At 37.8% G+C, this 24,008-nt stretch overlaps 1 protein-coding gene across 4 annotated transcripts in view; it reads left to right on the top strand.

Moving 5' to 3' along the window:
* The window catches only part of USP34 (ubiquitin specific peptidase 34), a 276,477-nt gene that overhangs the window by 195,870 nt on the left and 56,599 nt on the right, over positions 1 to 24,008 (top strand). For all 4 annotated transcript variants that reach the window (XM_053589538.1, XM_053589537.1, XM_053589535.1 and 1 more), the window contains exons 42-48: positions 3,368 to 3,551; positions 3,977 to 4,137; positions 8,918 to 8,983; positions 10,234 to 10,380; positions 10,472 to 10,528; positions 10,622 to 10,699; positions 11,092 to 11,186. In XM_053589538.1, the coding sequence (XP_053445513.1) occupies positions 3,368 to 3,551; positions 3,977 to 4,137; positions 8,918 to 8,983; positions 10,234 to 10,380; positions 10,472 to 10,528; positions 10,622 to 10,699; positions 11,092 to 11,186 (788 nt within the window). The remainder of the gene's footprint in view (positions 1 to 3,367; positions 3,552 to 3,976; positions 4,138 to 8,917; positions 8,984 to 10,233; positions 10,381 to 10,471; positions 10,529 to 10,621; positions 10,700 to 11,091; positions 11,187 to 24,008) is intronic.

Below are 24,008 nucleotides of genomic sequence, written 5' to 3'. Positions count from 1 at the left end.
TCGAACTGGCCACCCTCCATTTATGGGGCCGGCGCCTTACCCACTGAGCCACAGGCACCGCCTAGGTTCAAGTTTTTTAATTGGTAGGTTTTCATAGATACAAAAGTAAGGTAAACATACGAGTTATAGGAATGAATATGAGTAAAAATTGTCATAAGAAAGCACTGAGTTCATGCCCTGGCAATTGTGAATTAAGCTGCAATAAACATTCTAATACAGATGTCCTTGTGATAAAATTATTTTTTTTCTTCTGGGTAGATACCTAGTTATGGGATTGTGGGATCAAATGGAAGGCCTACTTTTAGCTCTTTGAGGATTCTCCATTCTTCTTTACATAGAGGTTGTATTATTTTACAGTCCCACAAGCAGTGAATAATTCACATAGTTGTGGGTGAACATTACTGATTAAGCTAATATGACAGTGTTTACTAATTCTTTCTCTACTTTATATGGTGAATTCTGAAAAACCTTGTTACATAATGGGAACATAAACCCTATTTATATAATTTTTATAGTGAAAATAGAAATTTTGTTTTGACAGTGTTTTCTAATTATTTGAATTTTCTTCAAATTATATGTCAAAAATTATGCTATAATCTGTCACCATAAAGTATTTGTAATAGTCTCTCTGATACCAGTTTGTGTTAAGTTCTTTTTTTCTGTGACATACACCAAAATGACTCTATCATGATTTATCATCTGGATATGTTCATGTAAATGTTATTCTTTCACTTAGAAACATTTGCTTTTCAGATAAACTCACAATAAATGAAACTGTTCATTTCAGTATGCTTTTATTATCCCAGTATTTCTGATGGAATGCTTTTATTACAGGCTTTCAATATATATTTGGCAAAACCTTGGAGCTGCAGGTATTTTAGCTTGTTCAGATTCTAGATCTAAACTGATTAACAAAGATGGTTAAATTGTTGAACAAGTTAATTAGCCAATTCAGACTTTTTCTTTGAATGAGTTTGACTTTATCAGTTCAAGTAAATGTATTACATTGTGTCTCTGTGACAGTACTTTTATTTCCAAATTCTAAGATGGATAAATACAATCTCATCATCAATGGGTCAACCATATGAAATAAGCCCTTACTCCCCTTCTATATTTCCTAGCCAAATTTGCTTTTCTAAAGCAAAGTTAGGAATTATCAAAAATATTTCAAGTTAATTCTTTTTGGGGTACCTGTGTCATGAGTTCCCAGGACCACCCCCCGGTTAGTGATTCACTAGGACTCACAGTACTCAGCATATAGTTATATCCATGGATAAGGTTTATTATAGTGAAATGATATAAAATCAACAAAAGAAAAAGACTTCTCAGGCAAAGTCCAGAGCAGTGATTTTTCAACCAGTATTCTATAGTATACTGTATTCTGTGAGAGGATCTTATTAGGAATTGTCATGAAAATGTCTAAAGATCATTAATTAAAAAGTTCATAGCACAGTAAGTATATTCTTTTTATTTTTTACTCTTTTTTTTTATCAACATGATTTAAGTGTGCCACTGAAGTTTAGCTATAGGTTCAAGTGTGCCATGAGATTTAAAAAGTTGAAAAACACTGGTCTAGAGGAAACCAGGTGTAGCCTTCCAATAATCTCTCTGTAGAGTTGCATAAGTCATTCTTAATTTCATTATCGCTAAGTGTGGCAACATGTGTGACATGTCTACCAGGGAAACTCTAGGAGTCTTGGGTTTTAAGCACAAAATGGTTGTAGGTTGTAGGCACAAAATGCCTACATAACTGACCACAGGCAGTAAAATTTATACTCTGAAAAGTTAAACTGGTGCTCTGCATAAATCAGCTACAGTTAGGCATGGTGAGTCAGGGCCATTTTTATCATTTGGGAAAGTTTTTTATCATCATAGGGAACTATTTACCAGTGCAGTTTCCAGACTACAACCAAAGGCCAGCCTTATAATCTAGCCTTTCTAATAGGACCAGTCTTCATCTTAGTGTGTTACCTCTTTTCTACACGGTATTCCAGAGGTTTTATACTCCAGAGCAATGTACTATAATAATATTTGGGATTGGGTGGTGCCTGTGGCTCAGTGAGTAGGGCACCAGCCCCATATACCGAGGGTGGTGGGTTCAAACCTGACCCTGGCCAAACTGCAACAAAAATAAATAGACAGGCGTTGTGGCAGGCTCCTGTAGTCCCAGCTACTTGGAAGGCAAGAGAATTACCTAAGCCCAAGAGCTGGAGGTTGCTGTGAGCTGTGAGGCCTTGGCACTCTACCAAGGGTGACAAAGTGAGACTCTGTCTGTAAAAAAAATAATAATTATTATAATAATATTTGGGATGCATGAGGAAGATAACTTGGTAAGATAGCAATGGGCCAATTGGGAATGAGTTAAGAGGAAAAGATAATCTAGCACCCACTTTCTCAGGTAGCTTGAGTTTAGGAATAAGTATGTATAGAGTGAGGTTTTTGAAATCAATTCCCTTCAAACAATTTAAGTCACATGCTTGTTTAAATTTGAACTTCATTGGTATGGAGGTTAAAACTTAGTGTTTTAAATTCTGACTCTGGTACCTCCCGTTCTAACTTCTGGCAAGGTTCTTTTTTAAATTGTTTTATTTATTTATTTATGGTTTTTTTTTTTTTTTTAGTCTCACTTTGTTGCCCTTGGTAGAGTGCTATGGGGTCATAGCTCACAGCAGTCTCAAACTCTTGGGCTCAAATGATCTTCTTGCCTCAGCCTCTCACATAGATCAGATTACAGGTACCTGCCACAATGCCCGGCTATTTTTAGAGACAGGGTCTTGCTTTTGGTCAGGCTGGTCTTAAACTTGTGAACTCAAGCAATCTCCCCCCCTTGGCCTCACAGAGTGCTAAGATTGTAAACATGAATCACTGTACCCAGCCTTTCTGTTAAGGTTCTTAACTTTTCTTGCCTTTCTTTTGGGGCCTTTCAACAGTGCCTGGCATGTAGTAATTCTGTGATATGAGTAAGTTGTTGCTATGTTACTCTTACTGTTGCTATTAGTGGAGTGAAATTAAGAGAAAGTTAAGTAAATGCAGAGGCATAGGACTTGTTGGCAGTGAAGTAAGGGAGTGATGAGGCCTTAAAAACTTGATCACTACGTTGAGTGGGAAAGAATAACATTGTACATGGAGAATCTATGAGAATGAGCTATTAGGAGTCAAGAGGAAGAGAAGAGTAAAGGATGGTCTTACTCCACTATTCTATAAGAGAACGAATGATGGTATGTGGTGATGCTGTAAGCTTTTAAATAGTCTTTTATTAAATAGTAGTTAATGATACAATCCACTTGACTCTTTATGCCATTTGTTATATTTGGAATGTAATTACTATCCAAGTAGAAATAACATGCTTTCTCTTTTCCTACCCCAGGAATTTTTAAGAGATGTCTTCAATCTCCTGTTTTTGTTGCCAAATTTAAAAGATCGACAACAGCCAAAGTGCAAATCACATTCTTCAAGAGCTGCTGCTTATGATTTGTTAGTTGAGATGGTAAAGGGATCTGTTGAGAACTACAGGCTAATACATAACTGGGTTATGGCACAACACATGCAATGTAAGCATTATTCTTTTCATTTAATCTTTATAAATTTTGAGGGCAGAAATGAGATTTTACTTGATATCATTTAAAGAATTAATCCACTCTTCACACAGTTTAACATTATAAGCTGTTGTTGCTAGTATGTTATTAAAGAGAAAAAGTAAACATTGGCATGAAGGACCTTTTTTGGCATTTTTTGTAAAATATTAAGTACCAAGTAAAATCAAATTTTGATAGTCCTTTGAGATTTTAGAGAATGAATTAGTTTGAATATGTAATTAGTTTTAGTATGTGTTCTTAGCTAATTTCGAAAATAATGTATAATCTGTATATACTAACTAGATAACTAATGGAGTTAGAGGCTGTTAATAAAAACACAATATATTATGTTTAATAGTTTGTTTGGGGGGTATGTCTTTTCCTCCCTCTTTCTCCAGCAGCCCATGCACCTTACAAATGGGACTACTGGCCTCATGAGGATGTCCGTGCTGAATGTAGATTTGTTGGCCTGACTAACCTCGGAGCTACTTGTTATTTGGCTTCCACTATTCAGCAGCTTTATATGATACCTGAGGCAAGACAAGCTGTGTTCACTGCTAAGGTAGAGTTTTTCCCTCTTTAAAAATTAAAACTGTCAGGGCAGCACCTATGGCTCAGTGAGTAGGGCGCTGGCCCCATGTACCGAGGGTGCCGATTCCAACCCGGCCCCGGCCAAAATGCAACAAAAAATAAAAACAAAAAAATTAAAACTATAAACCAAATTGTAAAAATTTGCTTATATGGGCGGTACTTGTAGCTCAGTAACACTGAGGGTAGCAGGTTCAAATCCAGCCCTGGCCAGCTAAAACAACAATGACCACTGCAACAACCACCACAAAATAGCCAAGCGTTGTGTCAGGCACCTGTAGTCCCAGCTACTTGGAAGGCTGAGGCAAGAGAATCACTTAAGCCCATTGAGGTTGCTGTGAGCTGTGACGGCACTCTACCTAGGGCGACAGCTTGAAACTCTGTCTTAAAAAATTTTTTTTGCTTACAAATCTTGATTGTCTCAATATAGTAAATTATTGTTTGAGAAAATAATTTATGAGTAAAACAAAATAAGAGAAAATTTGCTGAACTACCTAATATATTTTTTAATTATTTTTCATTTTATTAGGTTACTCATAATGCTATAGTATAATTTATTTCTCAAAGGAAAATGCAGTTGTAAAATACAAAAACTCAGTGTAAACAGTGAATATGTTTTCAGTAAAAACTAATATAGATTTTAATCACATATAAAATAAAGCATAAAACCAAGTAGAAAAATACTACCCAATTCACTAGGCTTGTATTCTTTTATATTTATCCCAAAGTAAATAAGATCATGGCCTCGTTTATTTGGATAAGCTGTGCTTCATGTTATTTTTGTTCACTTTTTAGTTGTCTTTTTTTTTCTTTTTTTTTTAATCTTGAGCTTTTTTCAGTTTGCCTTTTGCATTGCTTTTATAATTTTTTGGAAAATGTCCTTTATTCTTGCACTTGGGTTTTATTTTCCTCCATCATGTCATCTCATGTCCTGGCTTTTTCTCTTAATAAAATATTAATAATACTTTATATATATCTTCAGTGAATTTTTTTTTTTTTTTTTTGAGACAGAGTCTCACTATGTTGCCCTCCGTAGAATACCGTGGTGTCACAGCTCACAGCAACCTCAAACTCTTGGGCTTAAGTAATTCTCTTGCCTCAGCCTCCCAAGTAGCTGGGACTACAGGCACCCACCACAACACCCAGCTATTTTTTGGTTGCAGTTGTCATCGTTGTTTAGCAGGCCCAGGCCAGGCTTGAACCTGCCACCTTTTGGTGTATGTGGCCAGCACCCTACTCATTGAACTACAGGTGCTGAGCCTCAGTGAATTTTTTAATACATGTAAGCTACTCTTAAAAATCTGTAATTTACAGTTTACTTAAGAGGGTTTGGTTTTAGTTATATCAATATTTTTGAGTTTTCATCTCTATTGATTATGATCGAAAATAGTTGACTGGTTCATTTAGGTTATGGAAATATTCTTGACTAAATTTGGTACACCCATCTGCATAGTTTTATAAAATTGTTCTAGAAGCATGTTTCAATGATGTTTTTGTTTTTTTTAAAGCGGGCAAGTTGGCCATGCTTATAGCACTTTTAAGAATTTGTAGCAACAAAAAGGACACTCAGATGTGCTAATTGTGAGTAGGTCTCATAAATGGTTACTTTTGGTTAAAATTTACGTGTACATAGAAAAATCTTAACAGAATTTGACATGTAAATTTGTAAAGTATGCTAGTCAAATGGGCACCTGATTCTTATGAAGACTTAAGTTATTTCTATTAGTCCCTTTTCTGATATTCACAGCAAGATTAAAGAAAGCTACACGTATTCTATTTGTGGTAAAATGCATACAAATCTGTGGTAAAATGTATACAACATTAACTATTTATAAGTATACAGTTCTGTGGCTTATGTATATTCACATTTTTCAACCATCATCATCATCTCCAAAACTTTTTCACCTTCCCCAACTGAAACTCTGTACCCGCTAACCACTTAACTCCCCATTCCCCTTCCCTTTTGCCCTTAAAACCACCATGTTACTTTCCATCTCTATGAATCTGATTATTCTAGGTACCTCGAGTAAGTGGAATGACTTTTTATCAGTGCTTTTGTGAGTGGCTTTTATTTTACTTAGCATATGTCTTCAAGGTGTATCCATGGTGTAGCGTGTATAAGAATTACCATCCTTTTGGGGGCTGAGGAGTACTTAATTTTTTACTTGTATATCACATTTTATTCTTTGATTTGTCAGTGGACACTGGGTTACTTCTTCTGCCCTAGTCTGGCATTTCTTTTATTTAGCCAACTAATGCTCTATGCCCCAGTGACAAAAGAATTATTCCATGTCTTTAGTCCTGATTTTGTATTGTGAATTAATACTTTGCATATAGCAGTGCCATTAGTGCCATTCTATATAATGCTGTTATGAACATCGGTGTATAAATACCTGTTTGAAAATTTGCTTTCATGATCCCTGTGTTGCTGTTTCTAGTTTTTCAGTTTTTGCCAGAATTTTTCTGTTCCTCCTCATCATTTTCTTCTTGTCCACTTCCTTCACCTAATTTTTCCTTCCACTTCTTCCTTCTCTTTAAATTACCTTGTCTCTGTGCTTAGGTCTGAAGAAAAGAGCAAGGAGACAAGATAGAAAAAGAAAGGAAAAAGAAGGGGGGGGTGGGGTAAAAGGAAAGTTTGACAAAAAGAGAAGAACAGAAAGAGAGAGACAGGAGTAATATTGGTGTTCAGGAAGATGCTTTGGCCCACACCCGCAATTCCTGGCTTCTGGGGCACTAGGATGGGCATTAGGCTCCTTACCAGCCTAAGCAAAAGCAAGACTTCACCTCTACCAAATAGAAAAGGAAAAAAAATGCCCAGCAGTATGTCACAGTGGGGACCTACCAATATTTAATCATACAGCTCACAGCAACCTCAAACTCTTACGCTCAAGCAATCCTCCTGCCTCAACCACCCAGGTAGCTGTGACTACAGGTACTGCCACAGTGCACAGCTATTTTTTTTTCCCCAGAGATGGAGTCTTGCCCTTGATCAGTCTGGTTTTGAACTCCTGAATTCAAGCAATCCACCCAGCTAGGCCTCCCAGAGTAGGATAATAGGCGTGAGCCACCACACCAGGCCTTCTGTTAATTTTTTTTGTTTGTTTTTAAGAATCAGTGTATGAAAAAAAAAATCACTGTATGTTTCCCTGCATCATTTTACATTCTACCAGCATTGCACAATGGTTCGATTTCTCTGCAACCTTTCCAACACTTTTGTTTTCTGCTTTTTTGATGATAGTCATCCTCATGGGTGAAAACAGGTATTTAAGTAACAATACACATATAATACACAGGATATATATTTATTTAGAAATTGTACGTTAGGTAAAATTTCCTTGTTTTTGCTTGACTTTAAGGAATTCAGGCTTTTTTGTTTGTTTGTTTTTGAGACAGGATCTCTGTTGCCCCACACTAGAGTATCATCATACCTCACTACAGCTTCAGTCTCCTGGGTTCAAAAAATATAGCTGGGACTGCAGTTATATGTGACCACATTCAACTAATTTTTCTATATGTTGTAAAAATGGGTTTTCACTATGTAGTTCAGGCCGGTCTCAAACTCCTGGCCTTAAGAAATCTCGCACCTTGGCCTCCCAAAGTGCTAGGAGTATAGGCATGAGCCACTGCCTCCAGTCAGGCATTTCTTTTATTTAGCCAGCTAATGCTATATGCCCCAGGAACAAAAGAATTAATCTAGGTCTTTATTCCTGATTTTGTATTGTCAGTTAATACTCTGCATGTGCCAGATCTATTATATGTTAAAAAACATTGACATCTCAAGGGATAATAAGCTTCCCATATGCCAAGAGTATAGTTGTTTTTGTCATTTTTATTGATTTCCTTTATTCAATTCATATGGCACTTAATACCATATAATTTTATAGTAACTATATTCAAGACAGATCTCTATTTTAGTCCGTATCTTTTGACTTCAATTTGGTTATAAGCTCTTAAACAGCAGAACCATTATTACTTGCACTCACCACAAAATTGGTATAAATAACACTACTTATGGCTTATAGGAGGCTTATCATTCCATGAGATTATCAAAGCTTCAAAGTTATGACAGATAGTAATTTGTAATGGAGATAATGCCTATGTTATAGATTAATCCTTCCAGTATATCTAATAAGGAACAAGCGTGATTCTTTTTTTGGGGGGGGGGGTTGTTTTTTTATTATTTTTTTTATTTTTATTTTTTTTTTGGCCAGGGCTGGGTTTGAACCCACCACCTCCAGCATATGGGGCCGGCGCCCTACCCCTTTGAGCCACAGGCGCCGCCCTTTGTTTGTTTTTTTAGAGAGAGTCTCACTTTGTTGCCCTCGGTAGAGTGTTGTGGCGTCACAGCTCACAGTAACCTCCAGCTCTTGGGCTTAGACGATTCTCTTGCCTCAGCCTCCTTAGTAGCTGGGACTAGAGGCGCCCTGCGACAACGCCTGGCTATTTTTTTGTTGCAGTTTGGCCGGGGTGGGGTTCAAACTCGCTACCCTCGGTATATGGGGCCAGCGCTTAAAGATCTCTCCACTTAGGTTCCTGATAAAATAGTAATGGCTATGTTTATGTAATAAAAAAGTATTGTAATTTTGAGTGATATACTGCTAAAAAAAATAGAATGTGTCAATGTTTTTCCTACATATAGCTAAAAGAATGAAAACAGATACAGTCTTTAGCACATTGCCTGATTTTCTTTGTTTAGAATGCCTCATTTACTACTATCTGTATGTTTTAATGGAAAATTTTCTTTTGATTTCCAGTACTCAGAAGATATGAAACATAAGACCACTCTACTTGAGCTTCAGAAAATGTTTACATATTTAATGGTATGTTTGAGAATCCTGAAGGAAGAGTTAATTAGATATACCCTAGAACAAGTGAACTTTTTGTCATATCTCTGTCGTGAATTTGTCAGTTATGTCTGTTTTGTCAAAATGACTTTCAACAGTCGTATCTCAGTTGGGTATATTCTGCTAATTTGTCCTGTGAAAAATACTTCATATCTGATGCTTTTCCAATCATAGGGTCACTCCCTTTTATGCCTATACCTTTCTAACTGGGTTTTCTTTGTCCCTCTTTATTCCCACTCCTAAAACTACAAAATGATCAAACTTTTAGAAAAGATAGCAGATCTTATATTACTCCCCTGCTTAAAACTATTTAGTGATTCTTCATTGTGAAGACAATGCTATTGAAGTTACTAATCATGGCGTATATCTGATTTAGCCTCTAGCCTTAAACCTCCTTTCTTATCCTCCCAATATCCAGCTTTACCCTACAGTAGCTATAAGTTGTTTGACTCTTGCCCTGTTGCTTTGTCACTTGTGCAGTTATTTATGCTACTCCTTCCTCCTGTGTCATTCTTCATTTTTTTCCCTATTGTCATTTTTCAAGAACCTGCTTTTTCTTCAACTGTATGAGAATCCATAGATTCCACAGATTTACCAGAGTGTCTCTAAGTCACCATTCTCTCTGTTGTTTATACCACTTATATTGAATTACCTGTCCTACTATTACAATCATGAGGACAGGGATTATGTCATTTTTATTTCTGCAGTTTTCATCTTCTCATACTTAGTTAAGGATGTAATAAATGATCTTTTTAAATAAAATGTAAAAATTTGCTAGGCATCCTTTGATTCTATTTTTAGTCACCTTTTAACAGAGCTAGAACATGCCATTTGAATGGACAAAAAATTACTATTGTAAACTACTATGTAAAAATCTATTAAAAGAAAATGAAGTCTCTAGAAAAACTTACTCAGCAAGGAAAAATTTTATATTTCATACTTTGCAATACAAATGCGAGTCCAAATTTCTTCCTAGAAATTCCTGGACTTAAAAATACAGATTTGTTAAGGTAATTTAAGAATTTTCTGCCACCAAGGCCATTAAACTGAAAATTCCATATCAACCAAATAAAAAGAAATAGAAGAAAGCATTTTAAAACTTTCTTTGCAGATTTACTATCTGTTTTGCTATTGTTTTTGTTAGTCATTCATTTAAGAACCTGCAGTAATTTTCTTATTTTTATTTGATACTTAGCATCTTCCCTCTCTCCCCCTTTTCTTTGCAGGAGAGTGAATGCAAAGCATATAATCCTAGACCCTTCTGTAAAACATATACCATGGATAAGCAGCCTCTGAATACTGGAGAACAAAAAGATATGACAGAGTTTTTTACTGATTTAATTACCAAAATTGAAGAAATGTCTCCAGAGCTGGTTAGTACCAGAATACTGAAAAGTATCTTTGAAATTTGAATGGATTTATCTACATTTTAATTATTGACTTGTGTTTGTTTTATATTTAAAGAAAAATACCGTCAAAAGTTTATTTGGAGGTGTAATTACGAACAATGTTGTATCTTTGGTAAGTATTATACCTATATTTTGCCTTTTGGAGATCTTAATATGTTTTTATTTATTATAACAAATTACTAACTTTTGACTGTTCATTGATAAGGATTGTGAACATGTTAGTCAAACTGCTGAGGAGTTTTATACTGTGAGGTGCCAGGTGGCTGATATGAAGAACATTTATGTGAGTAATAGCATATATAATTTTTTAACTATTCATGCTTTTAACTGTATATATAGCAGATTTATGTTTGTCACCTTGAGAAGAAATTAACTTTTTTCATGTTTTTACATCTTATCTTTTTTCTGTGCTATTCAAATAAGAAGTTAAACTATAAAACTTTTTTGCCTAGTTAAAATTAAAATACTTAACCTGTGAAAAATTTAGTATGATTCCTAGAGAACTTTGTCAACGTGAATGAAAACAATTTTTTACTACAATTTAGAATTTACTTAGTTTTTTAAAATAAATTAGCTTTCTTGTGTGCATTTAACCCAGATTGTAATTTCTGCTTTTTGTATGTTTGCATGGTACAAATAATAATGTGAAACTTTTATATGTGGCTTTATACACAGGAATCTCTTGATGAAGTTACCATTAAAGACACTTTAGAAGGTGACAACATGTATACTTGTTCTCATTGTGGGAAGAAAGTAAGAGCTGAAAAACGGTATGCTTTTTGAGATGTAATTTTTATTATTTTGATAATCACAGAATGGAAGTAAAAGACTAAGGAATAAGTAAAATGAAACGTTTATGAAAATTATGTTATTAGGCTAAAATCAGTTACCTGGAGGTAATTCTCATGTAGCAACTTTTGATTCAGTTATTTAATGAATTATAATTTATTTTGACCTATGTTTGAGCTAGAAAGAAAATTGTAATCACTGAACTTGCAAAAATTCTAGATTTGTGGGAGCAGAGACATGGAGGATGAAGGCAGTGATCATTTTCATTACTTTTATTGACTCTCAGATGTCTAGCTTTAGTGACTTCCTATTAGATAATAGAGTAATTTCCCCTTATCTTTGGGAGATGTGGTCCAAGACCCATGGGTGGATGCCTGAATTTGCAAATAGTACCAAACCCTATACCTGTATACACTATGTCTTTTCCTGTGTATACTTGCAATATAAATTTGATTTATAAATTACACATAGTGTTCTTGAACCATGGAGCAATTATTAAGTAAAATAAGGGATACTGGAACACAGGTATTGCAATATGGAGCCAGCTGATGTGATAATCAAGAGGGCTACTAAGTGTCTGATATGTTTGCAGCACCTACAGCATGGATATACCGAACAAAGGTATGACTACCATCCTGAGCTGAATGGTGCAAGATTTTTATCACAATGCTCAGAACAGCACACAGTTTATGAATTTTTATTTCTAGAATTCTCCCTTTTTAATGTTTTTGGACTGCATTTGGTCATGTGTAACTGAAACCGTGACAAGCAGAACCATAGCAAAGGAGAGAATACTGTAGTAGCTATCCTTTTCATAGAATTTTTTATTTAACAAGCACTTCTCTCTATTTTATGATTTAATTCATTTAATACTCATGGCATTCATTTGTAGTAAATACTATTATTATCCCCATTTTGCAGGTGAAGACATGGAGACACAGAAATACAAAGAAATTTTCTCACTGCTGGTCCCTAAGATAGGAAATACAAATGAACAGATTTCAGGGAGATAGTTAATCCAGTTGAATTTGAGTTCACAGGGAATCTGAGTAGAAAGGTCCTGCAGGCGGCTGGCTGTTATGATTTGAGCTTAGAAAGACGTCTGGGGTGAAGTCATATTTGGAAGTTAACTGTTCAGTTAAACAGTGTTGTATAAGGTTCTTACACTGTGTTCATACTGGTTCTTCTTTCCTTTTTTTCTGTATTGATGTTATTTTTAGTTGTATATGTTTTGGTACATTGATCAAAAGCACTCTTTCTCAGTTTAAGTATTTTTAGAGAATTTGACAAATAGTAGTTTAATAACCTTCAAATAAAAATTGCTTTAAAGGTAGCACCTGTAGCTCAAGCGGCTAAAGTGCCAGCCACATACAGCAGAACTGGCGTGTTCCAACCTGGCCCAGGCCTGCCAAACAATGACAACTACAACCAAAAATACCCGGGCATTGTGTCCAGTTCCTATAGTCCCAACTACTCAGGAGGCTGAGGCAAGAGAATCGCTTAAGCCCACGAGTTGGAGGTGCTGTGAGCTGTGACGCTACGGCACTCTACCCAGGGCAATAGCTTGAGGCTGTCTGTCTCAATAAAAAAAAAAAAAAAAAGATACTTTACTTTATATTCCCTTTTCATTTTCTTTATTATTCTTTCATCATTCATATTGAAAACATTTTCCCTTTAATCTCTGAAATACTTATCCTTTGTTCAGAGAATTTTTTTTTTTTTGATTAAAAAACAAATATTAGTTGATACAAAAATCAATGGATTGGTTGTTTGAAGAAACATTTTCCTGCAGTTTTACAATTTTGATTTTTTTTGTTCTCTTAATTCATTTACAAAGGTTTTTTTTTTTTTTTTAACCACTCTACTGTGTATTCATTAAAATATGATAATCTCTCAATCTGAAGACATCTTACTTTCAACTTCTATAGCAAGAGGTTCTTAAGTGCCATAGAAGGTTGATTTGGATAGAATAATTGGGTAGAGATTTTTTATTATATTTTTTATTTTCTCTTTTTTTATTAAATCATAACTTTGTACATTGATGCATTTATGGGGTTCAGGGTACTGCTTCAATATACAATGTGAAATGCTTACATTGAACTAAGTAACACATCCATCACAATTATAATCATTTCTTAATAGTTTTGAAATGTACCACTGTATTATGCACATTAGGTGAGGTTCCCCCAAATGCCCTCCCTCCTCTCATATCCGCCTCCTCTACACTCCCCCTTTCTCCTCTTTCCTTCTACTTTCTAGACTATAGTTAAGTTTTGCCATTCATATGAGGTGATTATATATTGATTTCACAGTAGTATTGAGTGCATTGGATACTTTTTTTCCCCATTCTTGAGATACTTTATTAAGAAGAATATGTAGCAGCTCCATCCAGGTAAACATAAACGATGTGAAGTCTCCATCTTTTTACAGCTGCATAGTATTCCGTGGCGTACATACATCACAATTTGTTAATCCATTCATGGTATGATGGGCACTTCAGCTATTTCCATGTCTTGGCTATTATGAATTGGGCTTCAGTAAACATTCTGGTGCAAATGTTTTTGTTATAAAATAATTTTTGATCATCTGGGTATATACCTAGTAGAGGAATTACAGGATCGAATGGTAGCATTTTTACCAGGAGTGTAGAAGTATTCCCTTCTCTGTGTATCCACACCAACATCTGTAGTTGGGGATTTTGTAATGTGGGCTAATTGTACTGGAGTTAGATGATACAAAGTAGTTTTGATTTGCATTTCTCTGATGATCAAGGATGATGAGCATTTTTTCATGTGTTTATAGGCCATGCACCTGTGTTCATTGGACAAGTTTCTGTTCAAGTCTCTTGCCCACATAGAAATGGGGTTTGTTCTTTTCTTATTGATTAGTTTGAATTCTCTGTATATTCAGGTTATCAGACCTTTGTCAGAAGCATGACCTGCAAAAATCTCCCGTTCTGAAGGTTGTCTGACTGTGCTCTTGGCTGTGCAAGAGCTTTTTAGTGTGATCAGATCCCAGTAATGTATTTTTGGTGTTGATTCAGTTCCCTGGGGGTCCTCCTCATAAAATACTCTCCCAGGCCAGTTTCTTCAAGTGTTTTCCCCCCATTCTCTTCTAGTATTTTTATAGTTTCCTTTTTTAAGTTTAAATCTTTTATCCAGTGAGAATCAATTTTTGTTAATGGTGAAAGGTGGGAGTCCAGTTTCCGTCTTCTACAGGTCACCGACCAGTTCACCTAGCACCATTTGTTAAATAGGGAGTCTTTCCCCCACTGAACATTTTTGATAGGCTTGTCAAAGGTGAAATGACGATAAGTAACTGGGTTCATCTCTTGGTTCTCTATTCTGTTCCATAAATCTACCACTCTGTTTTTGTGCCAGTACCATACTGTTTTGATCACTATAGATTTATAGTATAGCTTAAAGTCTGGTAACGTGATACGTCCAGATTTGTTCTTATTTCTGAATCATGTATTTGCTATTCGAGGTTTTTTTCCGATTCTATATAAAGCAAAGTACTATTTTTTCAAGGTCTTTAAAATGTGCAGTGGTGCTTTAATAGGGATTGCATTAAATCTGTAGATTGCTTTAGGTAGTGTGGACATTTTAACAATGTTGATTCTTCCCATCTGTGAGCATGGTATGTTTTTCCATTTGTTAACATCTTCAGCTGTTTGTTTTCTCAGAGTTTCATAGATCTCTCTTTCATAGAAATCTTTCATGTCCTTTGTCAGGAAAATTCCCAGATTTACCTAACAACAGACAATTTCATCTTCTTTGGCACTATTGTAAAAGGAATAGAGTCCTTGACTATATTTTCACCTTGACTGTTATTGGCATATATAAAAGCTACTTAAAAGTATTGATTTTGTATCCTGAGATGCTGCTGTATTCCTTGATCACTTCTAAGACTTTTGAAGTTGAGTCCCTGGGATTTTCCAGGTATAGGATCAAATCATCAGCGAAGAATGAGATTTTGATCTCCTCTGACCCTATTTGGATACCCTTGATTGCCTTCTCTTACCTGATTGTGATGGCTAAGACTTCCTTTACTATGTTGAATAGCAGTGGGAACAGTGGGCATCCTTGCCTCATTCCTGATCTGAGTGGAAATGTTTCCAATTTTACACCATTCAATATGGCATTGGCTCTGGGTTTACTGTAGATGGCCTCTATCAGTTTAAGAAATGTCCCTTCTATGCCTATTTTCCTAAGTGTTCTGATCCTGAAAGGATGCTGGATATTATTAAAGGCTTTTTCAGCGTCAATTGAGAGAATCATACAGTCCTTATTTTTTATTTTATTGATGTGATGTATTATATTTATAGATTTGCATATGTCGAACCAACCCTTTAACCCTGGAATAAAACTAACTTGATCATGGTGTATAATTTTTTTGATGTGCTGTTGAATTCTTTTGCTAAGGTCTTACTGAATATTTTTGCATCAATATTTATTAATGATATTGGTCTATAATTTACTTTCTTTGTTGGATCCTTTCCTGGTTTGGGGATCAGGGTGATACTTGCTTCATAGAATGTGTTGGGAAGTATTCCTTCTTTTTCTATGCTTTGGAAAAGGTTGTATAATATAGTACTAGTTCTACTTGAAAGGTTTGATAGAATTCGGATTTGAAGCCATCTGGTCCCGGGCTTTTCTTTTTTGGGAGATTCTGTATTGTTGATGCTATTTCAGTGATTGATAATAGGTCTATTTAAGATTTCGGGGGTTTTTTGTTTTTTTTTTTTTTGTAGAGACAGAGTCTCACTTTATGGCCCTCAGTAGAGTGCTGTGGCCTCACACAGCTCACAGCAACCTTCAACTCCTGGGCTTAAGCGATTCTCTTGACTCAGCCTCCCGAGTAGCTGGGACTACAGGTGCCCACCACAACGCCTGGCTATTTTTTGGTTGCAGTTTGGCCGGGGCCAGGTTTGAACCCCCCACCCTTGGTATATGGGGCCGGCGCCTTACCGACTGAGCCACAGGCGCCACCCTTATTTAAGATTTCTAATTCTTTCTGGTTGAGTCTAGGAAGGAAGCGTGCTTCCAGGTATTGGTCCATTTCCTTCAGATTTTCTTAATTCTGGAAATAGAGATTTTTATAGGAATCATTGAGGATTTTTTGAATTTCTGAAGTGTCTGTTGTTTCTCCTTTATCGTTTCTGATAGACGATATTAGAGATTTTACTTTTCTATTTCTGGTTAGGTTAGCCAAAAGTTTATTAATTTTGTTAATCTTTTCATAAAACCAACTTTTTGTTTCATTGATCTTCTGAATAATTCTTTTGTTTTCAATTTCATTTAAATCTGCCCTAATTTTGGTTATTTCTTTTCTTCTGCTCAGTTTAGGATTGGAGTGTTCTTCCTTTTCCAATTGCTTGAGACAATCCATTAAGTTGTTGGCTTCCTTTCTTTGTGTTTTCTTTTCTTTTCTTTCTTTTTTTTTTTGTAGAGACAAGAGTCTCACTGTACTGCCCTCGGGTAGAGTGCCATGGCGTCACACAGGTCACAGCAACCTCTTACTCTTGGGCTTACGCGATTCTCTTGCCTCAGCCTCCCAAGCAGCTGGGACTACAGGCGTGCGCCACAACGCCCGGCTATTTTTCTGTTGCAGTTTGGCCAGGGTTGAGTCCGAACCCACCACCCTCGGCATATGGGGCCGGCGCCCTACTCACTGAGCCACAGGCGCCGCCCTCTTTGTGTTTTCTTGATGAAGACTTCCAATGCTATAAATTTCCCTCTTAGGACTGCCTTTGCAGTATCCCACAGGTATTGATAATTTGTGTCTTCATTATCATTTTGTTCCCAAAATTTGGTAATTTCCTTCTTAATCTCTTTTTTGACCCAGCTATCATTCAGCCTATGATTATTTATTTTCCATGACTTTGTTTGAGTACGAGGATTGCTAATGCTGTTGAGTTCAACTTTTATTCCATTGTGGTCCAAGAAGATACAAGGAATAATTTCTATACTTTTAAATTTGCTGAAGTTAAACTTGTGTCCTAGGATATGATCTATTATGGAGGATGACCCGTGGACTGATGAGAAGAATGTATATTCAGTTTTATTAGGGTGAAATGTTCTGTAGAGGTCTGTAATGTCCATTTGTTCTAGTGTCAAGTTTAAGTCTAATAATTCTTCGTTTAGTTTCTTGGAGGATCTAGCGAAAACTGTCAAAGGGGTGTTAAAATCTCCAACTGTTATAGTGCAGGAAGATATGAAGTTGTTCATATCCATTAGAGTCTGCTTTATGAATTGAGGAGCATTCTGGTAGGGTGCATAAATGTTAATTATTGAAATCTTCATGTTTGGTATTTCCTTTGACAAGTATGTAGTGACCTTCCTTATCTTTCTTTATCTTCATTGGTTTAAAGCCAATTGTATCTGCTACTAAAATTGCGACCCCTGCTTTTTCTGGTTTCCATTTGCCTGTAATATATAAGTCCATCTCTTCACCCTGAGTCTATTTTTATCCTTTAAGGTAAGGTGAGATTCTCGTATATAGGAGATATCTGGTCTGAGTTTATGTATCCAGTCAGCCAGCCTGTGCCTCTTTAGAGGACAATTTAAACCATTCACATTAATTGTGAGAGAATTGATAATCCTGGTTGTGTTTTGGGTGTCATGATTTTCGGATGTCCACTGGACATTTTTAATCCTTTCACCACTGTGGAAGTTGGATTTTGTTCAACAAATTCTGGGTGAGTTTACTTTAGAGGTGGAGCATTGCGCTGGTCGTTGTGGAGGATGGGTCTGAGAATATCCTGGAGAGGTGGTTTAGTTATGGCAAATTTCTTCAACATGTCTGTGTCATTAAAGTATTTGATTTCTCCATCACAAATGAAACTCCATTTCACTGGATACGGATCTTGGGCTGAAAGTTGTTTTGTTTTAGGAGACTAAAGGTTGATGACCATCTTTTTCTAGCTTGAAATGTTTTGGCTAAGAGATCTGCAGTCATTCTCATACTTCTCCCTTTGTAGGTGATACTTTTCTTACATCTGGCTGCTTGCAGAATTTTCTCCTTTGTCTTAACTTTGGCAAAGTTAATCACAATGTGTCTAGGAGATGCTTTATTTTGGATTGATTCTTGCTGGGGTTCTGAAGCTGTCTGCTCTCTGAAATTCTGTATCTCTTGCAATGCTTGGGAAATTCTCCAAAATCTCTTGGAGTAGAGCATCTGTACCTTTAGGGCCATCCTGTCCTCCTTCAGGAATTCCTATAAGACGAATGTTTGCTCTTTTGGAATGATCCCACAACTCTCTCAGGGATTGATCAGTTTTTGCTCTCCATTTGTCTGCCTCTTTGAGTGTTTGGGAATGTTCAAAAGCTTTGTCTTCCATTTCAGAGATCCTTTCTTCTGCCTGGTTGACTCTATTACTGAGGGATTCTACTGTATCTTCGAGTTCCTCAACTAATTTTTTCATTTCCTTGAGCTCTGCTATCTCTTTTCTCATTATGTCCATATCTTTGGTGACTATCTTTGAATTTGTTGGTTTCTTGAGACAACTTTAGAACTACTCTTTAGAATTCAATTTCCATCTTTTTTTCCATTCTATTTACCTTATTTGCAATCCATATTCTGAATTTGACTTCTAACATTGCTGCCATTTGTCTGTGTATGGCATCTTCAGTTGTATCTCCTTTGTCATTTCTTGGGGGGAGGGGGTTGATCTACTCTGGTTATTCATGTTGCCAGAGTTCTTCTGTTGGGTCCACACTATGTTTATTTTCCATCATTTGGTTATTAGAACTGGTAGGGTGAGATTGAATTGGGGTTCCCAGGTAGTAGAGATAGCCCCTTACCAAAGCACTAGGCTTTGTAATTGTGGCCTATCTTCTACAGCCTTACAATGGCCCCTTTCAGAGTTTTGGCTGGAGACTCTGAGGACCTACTTGGTGAGATAGCACAAGCTAGCTCTCTTTTGATATCAGCCAACCTCTGCCCTATCCTAAGAAGCCACAGTATTAGGTTTAAATCTTGACTATGAATAGATACAAACAGCTGTGGTGCCCATCCCTACCCTTCAGTTCTTTTCCAGTACAGAACTTCAAAGGTCAACTTCAAAATGTCCCCAAGTGGACAGCCCCAGACATGGGTTCCAATTAAATTGTCTCAGGCAGTGCAAACCCTGCTCAACAGAGAGGGGTTCAAGGGTCTCCAACAGCACAATTGGAGCCAGGGATCCACACTCCCACCCCCCAGACTCAGTCCATACTATTGTCCACTTCTCTGCTCACAGGCCCAGTTGGAACCAGGGGCCACACCCCTGCCCACCAGTCTCAGTCTATACCCAGTTAGCCTCTGCTTGCCAGACCAGTTGGAGTCAGGGGACCACACCCCCGCCTACCAGTCTCAGTCCACTGCCTGGCAAGCCTCTGTTCACAGTCTCTGTTGGAGTCAGGGCACTGGCCCCGCCCTCCAGTCTCAGTTCACACCCAGCTAGCATCTGCTTGCCAAACCATTTGGAGTCGGGACCACGCCCCTGCCTGTGAGACTCAGTCCACTGCCTGGCAAGCCTCTGTTTGCAGGCTTTGTTAGAGTCAGGGCACTGCACCCCACAGATCTAAGTCCTCACCCAGTAAGCCTCTGCTCATCAGCCCCACTGGAGACAGGGGACGATGCCCTAGCCCTCAGGTCTTGGTTCATACCCAGCAAGCCATTGCTCAAGGTCAAATCAGAGGACCACGCCCTTGCCCTCAGGTCTCAGTGCACACCTAGCAAGCCTCTGCTCACAGGCCCATCTGGGGCTGGAGACCAGCCCTGTCTGCCAAACTCAGTCCACACCAGGCAACCACTCTCCCGCTGTGGGTGCTGACAGAGCCAGGGGTTCTGCACTCCGTCTCACCAGACATAGTCTAAACCGTGGGTCATTACCAACACCGGCCAGGCATAGTCATAAGCAGGGGGCTGCTGCTCCTCCCGCCAAGTGTCCCTCTTTTCCCCACGCTCTTTCGCTTCCCCATTCGTCACAGATTCTGTCCTGATGGTTGGTGGTCCACTCTATGTCCAGATCTCTCAGGACAAGACCAAACACTGAGCTCTGCAGGGGGCAGAATTCACACCGCCATGCGAGGGGGAAGGGTGGACTGGGAGTTTGGACTTGTTGGGGAAAAATATCTGTTCAGTTTTATGCCTGGTCCGGGGTGGTGTTTAGGTTCATAAGTAGGACCTCCCTAGAGAAAGAGACCTGGAAATTAGTAGCTCTCTCCAGCGAGGTAAAACAAGAGGTATTTTTTCCCCTACTCGTTCACAGATAGCCTGCAGCAGGACTCCTGCTTGGGGGAAGGGTCTCCTGTCCTCTAGTTGATGGACTTTATACCTGAAAGTCCATTTGTTTTCTTGAATGTTCTTCCTTGGAGTTACAGCTTGCCGAACTTCTTTCTTGGCTTCATAGAGCCCAATTCCGTCCAGTTTTTCTTCCTCTGCTCAGGAGCCTCTGCTGAGAGTTGCTACCAGTCAGCCATCTTCCCGGAATTCCCCTAGAAATTTTTAATTGTACATTGAATGATAAGTAGAAATAGGATTTAAAAGAGTATCTTATGCAGTTAGTTACTAGTAACAGAGGCAGAGAAATACAAATATCCTTGGATGTGTAAGAAATCCAGAATTGGGCCAGCCTGCATAAAGTAGAAGATTCCCATTGACCATTCATAGAAAGAAGATTGATAACTTACAATGGCATCAAGTGACCAACATCCAAATTTTGGGATTACTTGCATGATTGATTGATATAAACCATCCAAATATCTACCTGAGAAAGGATATAACCATTGCAAAAGACTGAGAACTAAGCTAACTTAAAAGCGCAGCCAAAAACGAGACAGAAGAAAAGCAAATAAAGAAAGAAAAGCAGGGCGGCGCCTGTGGCTCAGTGAGTAGGGCGCCGGCCCCATATGCCACGGGTGGTGGGTTCAAACCCAGCCCCAGCCAAACTGCAACAACAAAAAATAGCCGGGCATTGTGGCGGGCGCCTGTAGTCCCAGCTGTTCGGGAGGCTGAGGCAAGAGAATCGCATAATCCCAAGAGTTAGAGGTTGCTATGAGCCATGTGAGGCCATGGCACTCTACCCGAGGGCAGTACAGTGAGATTCTGTCTCTACAAAAAAAAAAAAAAAAAAAGGGTATGTGGCATCAAGCATAAACCATTTATTTTAAAAGTTTGGCAGTACTGGTGGCGCCTGTGGCTCAGTCAGTAAGGCGCCGGCCCCATATACCGAGGGTGGCGGGTTCAAACCCGGCCCCGGCTTAACTGCAACCAAAAAATAGCTGGGCGTTGTGGCTGGCGCCTGTAGTCCCAGCTACTCAGGAGGCTGAGGCAAGAGAATCGCTGAAGCCCAGGAGTTGGAGGTTGCTGTGAGCTGTGTGATGCCACGGCACTCTACCGAGGGCGATAAAGTGAGACTCTGTCTCTACAAAAAAAAAAAAAAAAAGTTTGGCAGTACAAAATAGCAAGGAATATTGAGGATAAAACGAGCCTTGGGATCAGACAAAGGATATTTCTAGGGAAAAAAAAAAAGATCCTGAGTATGTTTGAAGGCAGAAAATGAAAAGCCATAGTACAATAACATATTAAGATTGTTTAAGAGAAAGTTTTTGTAAGTCAGTATACATTTGAAAGGAACAGTATCCTTTTTCTCAATCTCAACAAATGTAGTTGGGGCTGGATACAGTGGCTCGCCCCTGTAATCCTAATACACTAGGAGGCTGAGGGGGGCAGATTGCTTGCTCTCAGGAATTTGAGACCAACTTAGTTTTGTCAGCTAAGAGGAAATCCCCATTTCTACAAAAAATAGAAAAATTAGCTAGTTGTGGTGCCAACAACTCAGGAGGCTGAGGCAGGAGCAGCACTTGAACCCAGGAGTTTGAGGTTGCAGTGAGATAATAATGATGCTGCTTCACTCTAGCTATGGATACAGAGTGAGACACCATCTCAAGAAACAAAAAAGTAGTTGGTTACTACAGAGAAAAGTCGTAGGTGGACACAATCAAAGCATAGCTATGCAGGCCCTTATACAAAGAAGACAGACTTATTTGATGAGAATTTGTTTAGGGAAAGAGTTAAGGACTTAAACAAAATGAAGTCATTCAAAAGTTAGTTACTGTAGAGGAATGAAATAAATGAGTTGCTAAACCATAATTGAGGGACTGACTAAAGTTCTTTGGAAACTCTTCCTAGCTGAAATCAATGAATTTGGCGGTGCCTGTAGCTCAGTCCGTAGGGCACCGGCCATATACACCAAGGGCGGTGGGTTCGAACTTGGCCCAGTCCTATTAAACAACAATGACAATTGCAACCAAAAAATAGCCGGGCATTGTGGCAGGCGCCTGTAGTCCCAGCTACTGGGAGACTGAAGCAAGAGAATCGCTTAAACCTAAGATTTTGAGGTTGCTGTGAGCTGTGCTGCCACAGCACTCTACCCAGGGCGACAAGCTTGAGACTTTTGTCTCTGAAGGAATGAATGAATGAATAAATAAATTCATTGAACAAACCTGCTATTTTGGGTAATCTACTTTTTTTTTCTTTTTTGAGACGGAGTCTCTCTCATTCTCCTTGAGGTAGAGTGCTGTGGTGTCATAGTTCACAGCAACCCCAAACTCCTGGGCTCAAGTGATCCTCTTGTGTCAGCCTCCCAGGTAGCTGCAACAACAAGTGCCCACCACAACGCCTAGCTAATTTTTCTATTTTAGTAGAGATGGGATCTTGCTTTGCTGAGGCTGATCTTGAATTCCTGAGCTCAGACTATCCACCCAGAGGGGTAGGATTACAGGCATGAGTCACTGTACCTGGTCTAATACCCTACTTTTTTATTTTGATACCCCGCTACTTCTTGAAACATTTCTTTCTTCTTTTTAATAAGATTCTGCTGTTCTTCTGAAATACTTATTTCATCTCTCCCACACAAAGTAGTTTTCAGTCATTTGCACACTTACCATAATTTTATATATCTATAATAATATAATAGTGTTAAACAGAAATGGGCTGATTGAAGAAGTAAACAAAATATTTATTATCCTTAACAAGATCATACTCTGCTCTATCTTCAAACCTTTGGTTTTCTCAATCTTAATTCTTTGTAATTTTATCTACCACCATAACACCAGTTTCTACTGACACGGTATTGATTCCCGAATCATCTTAGTTCACAATGCTTTGCTCTTTTCCACGTATTGTCCTCCAGTCTTCCTAGATCTGTTCATGGTTTCACTCCCCACTATGAGTCTTTTAGTGACTCTTCAGAGCTCTAGGGATGAAATTCATACTCTTAACATTACACATATTTTACTCAATTATACTTCTGTGACCTTATCATTTGCCAGTCTCCCAAATAATCCAGAATTTTAAATTTTTGAACTCACTTTTTCTCTGCTTGTAACATCTTTCCCCCATTCCTTGTCTCCCTAAGTTCATAGTCTTTTTAACATATTTTCGTTTGATTCTTATGCACAGTGAAGAATTATTCCCTGAAATTCTTATTATTTAAGGAGGAATATAAAACTCTGAACCAAACATCTCCATGGCTCTGGAGTATAATGTTACTCCTTTTTATGCTTTCATAACAACCCTTTATGATTTTTATTATGGTGTTTACTGCAGTCTATTGAAATTTTTATTTTTGATCTAGACATAGGAAAACCCTTTCAGAATGGAAAGTCTCATGTAATTGGGGGATATACCCACTATATAGGTGGGTATAGTTGTAATAAGGGTGTGATTTAGAATATTACAGTAGTACCTCCTATCTTTGATTTTGCTTTCTGCAATTCCCAGTTACCTGTGGCCAACTGAAGTAGAAAAATATT

Source organism: Nycticebus coucang, chromosome 4 (genome assembly GCF_027406575.1).
Source record: "Nycticebus coucang isolate mNycCou1 chromosome 4, mNycCou1.pri, whole genome shotgun sequence".
NCBI classification, from domain to species: domain Eukaryota; kingdom Metazoa; phylum Chordata; class Mammalia; order Primates; family Lorisidae; genus Nycticebus; species Nycticebus coucang.
Note: the sequence above shows the minus strand (reverse complement) of the source record. Positions and strands in the feature narration are given on the sequence as shown.